This window comes from Mesitornis unicolor, unplaced genomic scaffold (genome assembly GCF_000695765.1).
Source record: "Mesitornis unicolor isolate BGI_N332 unplaced genomic scaffold, ASM69576v1 scaffold8406, whole genome shotgun sequence".
NCBI classification, from domain to species: domain Eukaryota; kingdom Metazoa; phylum Chordata; class Aves; order Mesitornithiformes; family Mesitornithidae; genus Mesitornis; species Mesitornis unicolor.
This window is the reverse complement of record NW_010191637.1, coordinates 12,435-20,733: the sequence shown is the minus strand read 5'-3', so window position 1 is coordinate 20,733 and position 8,299 is coordinate 12,435. Positions and strand designations below refer to the sequence as shown.

The window sequence follows — 8,299 nt, the reverse complement described above, 5'->3', positions numbered from 1 at the left end:
CTGAACCGAATTGAAACAATCTGGAATTGATGTGACGTTAAACTGCAGCTCATTCAGCAGTGAGATATCTCATGGGAATTTGGTTCCTGTGCTTCACGTTGATGCCCATGGTGTAAAATTGGGCTTTTTGCAGCCTCTCTCAGGTCAGACGGACACCCCAGGGACAGACGGACACCAGGGTGGGGGGTTCTGGTGCCCAGCCAGCACGGGCTGGGCCGTCGTGGAAAGCCAAACACATGGGGCTCTGCCGCACCCCAGCAAGGTGCAATTCACTGCAAGAGGTGCATGGCATATGGCGTTTTTACATCCCAAATTCAAAGCTTTCCTGCATTTACCACAGTTGTGCTTTAACTGAGTTGAGGTGAACCCAGGGACCCCTGAGCCCAGGGATCGTGGGTTAAGGATGGACCTTAACATCTCTGCCGCATCGCTTTGCCTGGTGACGCCAGCCCAAGGCATTTGGGATCCCCCACCTCTGTTTTCACCTCCTGCTGAGTCGGTGTTGGGGAGTGTGGGGAAGGTTTGGGGATGGATTTGGTCGGTTTGCTCGGGGGGGCTTTGACGCAGCCGTTCCTCAAGCGAACAAAATAGCAGAAGTGAAATTGCGAGTAAATTCCTGACATTCAGAGTGGTACCAAGCCAGGACTCGTTGCTCCGGAGGAGCATTTTGAGCGGTTGTGGGGGATGCCCTGATCAAAATCTCCTGATCTGATCTCAGCATGAGGTTATTGCGGATCCTCGTCCACGCAGAGGAAGCGGGGATCCGCGCCGTTGACTCCTATCGCAGGTGCCCACATTGCCTCGTGGTCGGCTGCAGCAGGGACGGGTGCAATTTTGGCGCTGTCGGGAATTCACCTTCTCCGCGCCTGCGTCACGGCACAGCTGATGGCCTCCTCAACACTTCTGTTTTGGGGAAAAAAATGAGCACTTCTACCAGATTGGGATCTGCGCTGCACTCAAACAACTTCCTCAGCTGCAGTCCAGGAACAGAGCGGTGACGAGGGGAGCACACGTGGGGACAGGTCAGGGTGGCAGGGACACAGACGCTCTGCTCACTGCCACCGAGGCACAGGGGACCAGATGGGCAAGGGGCTACTAAGCACCCGTGATCCAGGCCATGGGCCACCAGTTATGTGTTCTGCTGGTCCCTGGGGTCAGGGCTGCCCCTGAGATCGCTCCCTTTTGTTCGTCCACCCCAGGTCCTTTTGTCCATGGAGGGGTCTGTGATGAGGGAAAATGAAGAATTATACTTGGGATGGTGCAGGAACCGCGCTGGGGAGGGGGCACAGCCACTGCTTGAGTTTTGGAGCCTTCCCCGCGCTTCATCCCCATGGAGGTGTCAAACTGCCAGGATGTTCCTGTGGGCTCTGGAGCCACGAGTTGTTCCAGGGGACACAGCGATACCTCTGTGTCTCCTAAAAACCCAGGGGGTAAAGGGGCTGCTCCCCACCTGAGCACCTTTCCTGTCGCCTGCGTTAGCGTGTTCAAAAGGCGTCAGATTTAACACCGATGCCCTGTGAACTTGAAACAGAATTGGGAGTAGAAACGGGGAATAATCCCAGCAGTGGTGACTCCAAGAGCTCACTCAGTCTCCCCTATCACAGACCTGGCGTTCCTCATCCCTGGGCTTAAATAATAATAATAATAATAATGTCATATTGTTATTTTTCACCCAGTTTCTGTTCACTGTCGCTCTTTCTGGCTTGGCTTTCCCTTCTCACTCTGGAATGATTTGTGTCAGGATTAAAATGGCTTTCTCTTGCCTTTTTAATACAATTGAGTGTGTGGTGGGGAAAGGCAAATTGAAACTAGCTGTTTACAGACTTGTACAAGTCACAAGTGAAGCTGTACGTGATAATTGACAGCAAAATAAGACACCAGCCCAATAACTGCAAAACCACTTCAAAAAAAACCCTTGAAGACTGGGGAAAAAAAAAACAAGTGTCAAAGTAAAAGAAGGGAACTGAGAGCAAAAACAGCGACACCGAGCCAGGCCAGAGCTGGAGAGGGGGCTCAGAAGGGGTCTGAGGGGAGCAGTGTGGGGGTCCCTGGGTCACTGCTCCACAGCAGGGCCCACAGCACCGCAGGATGCTCAGGGTGGCAGCTGCATCCCTCACACCCAGGGACCTGCCCCTGCCTCCCCCCTGCGCTGGTTTTACTGTGACATTTCATCCCCCTAAATCTGTGTTAATCTGCGCTATTTCTCTCTGTCACAGGGATAATCCTTTGTGTAAGCACGGCTCCTGCAGCTCAAGTCCCCATTTCGCTCCGAGCGGATCAGCTCTGTGCCACTCCCAGGGGATGCACAGGTGATTTTGTTTTTAAACCCTTCTTTAATTTCTCCAGAAGCCTTTATTTAAAAAAAAAGAAAAGAAAAAAGTTTAGCTGCTGCACAAACAGCAGCCTGTTGATGTTCACATCCCATTAAGAACAGTCACACGTGGGGTTAGTGCCTTCAAAGGGTACTTTGGTGCATAAAGTCCTTCAGAGGCCAGGAGCTGTGGGTCTCACCGGGACCGAAGCTCCTTGCCTCTGGAATTGCTTTTGAGGAACCTCCCACGCTGCCCAGGTCATATTTTAACATTTAAACACCTTCCACATTTACCCTTCAGGGCCTGCTCCATGCTATGGACCTGTGATTATATTTCAGTTTTGTAGGTCAGAAGGTTTTCAGGGGTGGTAAAATCTGATGATTACATTCAAAAGACAAAAAATAAAATCCAAAAAAACTTTAAGAGCAATTTTTTTTTTAACCCAGGCTTCTTAATAACCTTCACTAAGCGTATTTTTGTGGTGAGATAAAAGCATATTTTTGAGAGCTGCCCAGTACAGCAGAGAACCTTTGCCTACTTGATTTTAGCTGCAGAACAGCCCGAAGAGCGGCGCCGTGGTGATGCCAGAGGTCACAGAGCATGAGTCAGACTGCAAAAAAGCCTGGTTTTGTCTTGAAGAGAAAAACAGACCAAAGAAAACAACTCCCTCGCCAGGCTGCGGTGTTTTGGATTTGCCTCTTCACTTCCTTATCAGCCCCCTGTGGGTGTCAGGGACCCAACAGCTCTGAGGCACCCATGGGAGATGACTCAGCTCCCAGAGGAGACCCAGCCTGGCCCCCCCACCACCCAGACCATCACCCTGCACCCACACCCCAGGAGGGGCCATGGCTGGAGGAGCCCCAGGAGCTCACACCATTGCCAAAGCAAGGAAGAAGGAGAGGAAGCAGCAAATGCACCCCAAAGTGGTGGCTTTATCTGCTCACCCTCCTGCCGGGAGGGTTCCTGGCCCTGCTGAGGTCCTCCAGGTGGGTGTGCTGCCCCGTCAGGAGCTGCTGGCTCTCGGGGATGGTGGCCCCACAGCTGGGGCTGTCACCAGGCTCTTGGTCCCACAGCGAAGGAGTCAGTGTCTGGCAAGGTTGGTCTCTGCAGGGGGTCCCCATTCTGCATCGGGTCCCTGATGCTCTTGTCCCTTGCAGGCACCTCCAGGGGTGGGTCGGTGTTCAAACACTGCCCGTGGGCACTTGTCAGGAGGTTTTCATGTGCTTGGAGACGTTATTTTACCCTTGAGGATGACACCCACTCACTGGGCGCGCACCCTTTGCTGCAACACACCTTGGCTTTGCCAATAATTGCTGTTATTTGCATAAACTTGGAGAATGTGCAGCAGATGAAAAGCACGAGCGGCCTCCAAAACCCCGGGCTGCGGTGGATGAAAGCGACTGCACAAGGAGTGCAGGCGGCACCTGGGGTGCGGAGCCACCCCCTGCCCCAGCCCGTCCCACCCAAGCCTCTCTGTGCTCAGGGCCCAACTGGCACCATTGGAGAAGCCAAAGCTCTGGGCTTGCAGCAGCATCATTCGAGAAAATGATTTTTTTTAGGAGAGCAAAATGCAGTAAATAAACCTTCATGTGTGTAGCTCAGGGTGTGAAGCAGTCACTGCTGTTTTTTTGAAGGGAGCTCAGCGAGGGGAATGACCCCTCCATTAGCTCCTGCAGGATCTGGAGCAGTAACATCCCAGGGTGGGATTCAGGTGACAGAGCAAACAGGAGAGAACGATCCCATTTGTTCTCTTAAACAAAAAATTACCTTTCTGAAAATGTAACATGGTAGATACAGATTCAAATTTAACCATAAGGGCAACTGCCTCATCTCTCTATGGACTCGTGTGGATAGAATAACGTGATTTAACACAGAGCTCCTCACACGTTCAATGCAGGGGCTACAGGTTTCTCAGTTAAAGCCAGTCATGCCATGGCCTCTGCAAACACATTGTTTGAACAACAAAACAGCCTGAAATTAAAGGAAAATAAATCCATTCAGTCTTGACTGGGGTTACTGCATGAACGTGAAGAGGCCAGCCCAAGTTATGCATTAACTTGGAGGAGCACACACTCATTAATGAGCACACACATTAATGAGCACACAGGTTTCCGGTGTAAGCACCCGTGCCCTGGCACCACCAGAGCAGCCTGTGCTTGCCGGGTGTCCGTGGCGCTGGGGATTTGGCGATCCAGACCCAACACCCCCAGTGCAGACTGGGGGGAGGTTTCCAGTCAATGGATAACGTGGATCTTTTCCAAGTTTTGCCTTCAGTTTTGGAAATCTGCAAGTGTGAAATTATTGGTAAGAGCTGCCTTAGTCCATGAAACACGGATGTGTCTGGTGGCTGCTTAATGGGTTATTTCTTACCCAAAGCAAGTGAATGTGTAGCTGAAGGTACATGCAGATCTGAATTCTCACGTTATATGGTTAAAAGCTTACTGGCAAAGAAACTACAAGTTCACTAACACCTGTATTATTTCCTCTAGAAACTCTCCCATTCATTGGCTTTTAAAGCCCACAGCCATGGTCAGAGACCCTCCTGGACACAGCCAGCGTTTAAACATTTAAATGGAGCAACTCGGGAATTCCTACTCTGGTTTTCAAAGTGCTTTTACAGCGTAACCTGTGGCATGCGGTGTATTTCAGTAATAAATTCCAAGTTTTTATTCATCTCTGGGCTTATGATGGGGAACTGCTGATAAAAGCCCTGTCAGATAAAGGCATTACTTTGAGACAAGAACCAGACCACTGTAGGTTTAAAAAAAACCAAACACATTGGATTTTATTATTTTCAGATCATTTTAAAAAAAGACCAAAAGGATTTAAAAAACATTACCATCTGACATACCCACTATTCCATCAAAACAGACCAGTTTACTGAAGCATCTGCATCGTGTGTTCCCTTATAGCTGTAAAGTCATAGACCGGCTTGTATCTAGTGTTGCAGTTATTTTTTCTTCAGTAGGGCTTCTGCTTATATAGGGCAAAATGTGGCATTTTCAGTACAACTGTAGAGCTCCCAGAGGTTCTGAAAGCTCATGGCAAGCAAAACTCCTATTTTTTACCATTTGTGCTGTATTAGTAACTGCCTGCTCAGAGAGCACGTCCATGTGTTTAGATGCTCTCCTGCTTTGTACTTTGCCATTTCTCTGGCTGAGATCACATCAGGATAGCAAATAAGGGAGTTAAATGGTAGAGAAAAAGGAGATCATTGTTGGAAATAACCCTGCATCACAGAAAAAACCTCTACGTCATTTACTTCAAGACACCTCTACTCAGCCCTTTGGAAATGGATCTCCTGCAATGCTGCATGCAGAACATGAGCAAGTTTCCCTGGCTGCAGAACAGCTGCTCCACAAAAGACAAGCAAGATTACACCAAAAAAACCATCAGACCACGTCTTTCAGCCTCATTTAGGAGCGCTACTCACAAGTAATGAAAGCAAAGAACGGGGCAGCTGCAGCAGACGTCCTCGCTGGCAAGAACCAAACCAGGGGTGGTGACACACAATGGCTGCTGTGTGGATTTGGGTTTTGGGAGGTCAAGGAAACACTCGCTCTAGGTTGCAGGCATTGTCTGTTTAATCCTGGTGCCAGCTTTAGGATGCCTCAGGACGGTCCTGACCTCCCTAGGCAGCGTGAGCCATTGACCACATTTCTCAGCCGCGCCACTTCCTCGGCTGCTGTGACCACAGCGCAGACGTCACCGTGCACTGGGCAGATGTGTGGGGCAGAGCTGGGCCAGCAGGGTGCAGAGGTGACGTATCTGCATCTCACCTCAGCCACAGAGAGCGAGAACAGCATTACTAGACCACAGGGAGAGGGCCAATTTCTACTAAAAACCCCAAACCAATGTCTAGGGAAGAAAGCCCAAGCAATAGGAAGCACCTCTCCATGCTGTACAGCTGCGTTTAGACAAAAGAGGTTTTATTTTCTGTCTGACGTAAGATCTCCTTTGCCCTACAGAACCCTTTAAGTCACTACACTGATAACACACCATGTTATTAAAACCCAGTATCCTTTGGAAACAACCGATACAGGCAAGGAAGATACAAAAGCCGCGTAGCACATTTTGAAATCAAAACAGTACTTCATTAGAAAGAGACACATGAAATGAGTCAATATTTATTCTTTCTTCTCACTATCCTCAGCGATAGGGTCTGCGGGAGGCTCTTCAACTGTCGCGCTATTGCTCTCTGAACCAGTGTTGCTGTCACTGGTTCCCTCCTCTGCAGTGCTATCGACCCCTTCTTGGCCACTCTCCTTATCATCCGGGGTACATGTTCCTTCTTCACCATTCTGCTGGCTTTCTGTGCTCTCTTCAGGGTGAGGCTCTTCTGTAATACGAGATTTCTCAGTGTCATTTACACGCCAATACATTTATTTAGTTTGTGCAATTAGAATTTAGGAAGAAACAGAATCTGTAATAAAACCAAGTACTCCATGGCAGCTATTTCCGTCACTTGGAGCGTGCAGTAACATGCCCAGCTTTGACAGATCTCAGTGCGTAGGAGGTACGCGGTCCTGCAGTGTCACCCGCAGCTGCCTGACCTCAGCAGTCCAGCCACAAGAGTGCAGTGTGCATCACTGAACCAGAAACACTAGAATTCAAACTCCTTGGTCCCCTTTCCCTTATGCTCATGTTGTTACGGCAATGACTCCCTGAGATATTAGCCACTGACACTCTTAAATGCAGTAATATTTTCTATGTTGCTGTACAGAACACAAGAAAAGCCTGCAAATCAGCTTGGAAGAGCAGCATGGAAAGAAGTGCTGTTTATCATCCTTGCTAGACATTGACACTGGGACACGCAGCACTCCCAGCTAACCCATGTCTAAAAGGCAAGTTAGGTTTGGAAAGCATTTTTTTTTCCCTTGGGTACACGACACACAAAGCATTACATAGGGCTTTGTGGTATCTTATCTCCCCCTTTTAAAAAAGGGGCAATTTAATGAGAAAACACCTGCGTTCACCAATGAAGTTATCTATTCTGAATGTTTTTGTTAGGCCTTTCTTCCTATTACCAGCAAAAATGCAGGGCACTCCTGGCTAAGCTGAGCCTCTACGGAGATACTTTAATGCTGGTCCTTTGAGGATTCTGATGCTGGTCTGCAGATGCAGTTACCTGTCTCCATTGGTGCACTCTCCTCTTCTTTCTTCTCCTCGATCTTGTTAGCTGCCTGTTCCTCCTCAGTCGCTATGTTGTTCTGACTGCGTTCGGCTTGCTCAGCTGCTTCTTTTTCCCTTTCCTCCTGCCTCTTGCGAGCCTGTTCCTCAGCCTGAGCAATTTCAGCTGCAATTTTTTCCATATCCACTTCCACCTTCAAACTGCATAACTAGCAATTAAAAATAAAGATCTTTAACTACCCCAGTTAGCGAAGAACAGACCACCACTGAAACCCAACTATGAGTTCAACATTTCTACATGCAGCATAATTCTTTTGATTTGACAAGCTTTGTATTAAAAGCTTCAGTAACTAGGGGAGGGAGGTACAAGGATAGTAACAAAAAAGTGAGGGATAAATAAACAACCTGAACCTCGTTAACTGAACCCAGCCAAGGACAGAGCAGTGTGTTCTCCATCGTGGCTTTAGAGCCGCTCTCTGGTGAACCCAGCCAGTCAAGCCTGGAGGCACTTTTAAACTGCACTGGCTGAATGTCACCACTAAAGGTCACTGAAGGAGCAGGAAATAATCCAAACGCTGCATACTAAAACCCACACACCAGGATGCTGCAGCCATCGGTTGTGTAATTACACAAAACTGAACAGAGCATTGAACAGAAAAACCCACACACCAGGATGCTGCAGCCATCGCTTGTGTAATTACACAAAACTGAACACAGCACTGAACAGAAGAGGGTAGAGCACTTGTACGAATGAGTAACTAGATGGTTCCTCAGGAGAAGTGGAGAAAAGACAGAGCCGTACCCTTTTAAGCTCATTGTTAAAGGATTCTGTGCTTTCCAAAAACTTCCTCTTCTTT

General features: G+C 48.7%; 1 protein-coding gene across 1 annotated transcript in view; it reads right to left on the bottom strand.

Moving 5' to 3' along the window:
* Positions 1–6,122: 6,122 nt before the first annotated feature.
* SMARCE1 (SWI/SNF related, matrix associated, actin dependent regulator of chromatin, subfamily e, member 1) overlaps positions 6,123–8,299 on the bottom strand; it is a 13,792-nt gene continuing 11,615 nt past the window's right edge. Inside the window, exons 8-10 of the mRNA XM_010186799.1 lie at positions 8,245–8,299; positions 7,441–7,651; positions 6,123–6,651 (exon numbers count right to left, since the gene is read on the bottom strand). The exon at positions 8,245–8,299 is cut by the window's right edge and continues 50 nt beyond it. Of these exons, the coding sequence (XP_010185101.1) occupies positions 6,440–6,651; positions 7,441–7,651; positions 8,245–8,299 (478 nt within the window). The 3' untranslated portion in view covers positions 6,123–6,439. The remainder of the gene's footprint in view (positions 6,652–7,440; positions 7,652–8,244) is intronic.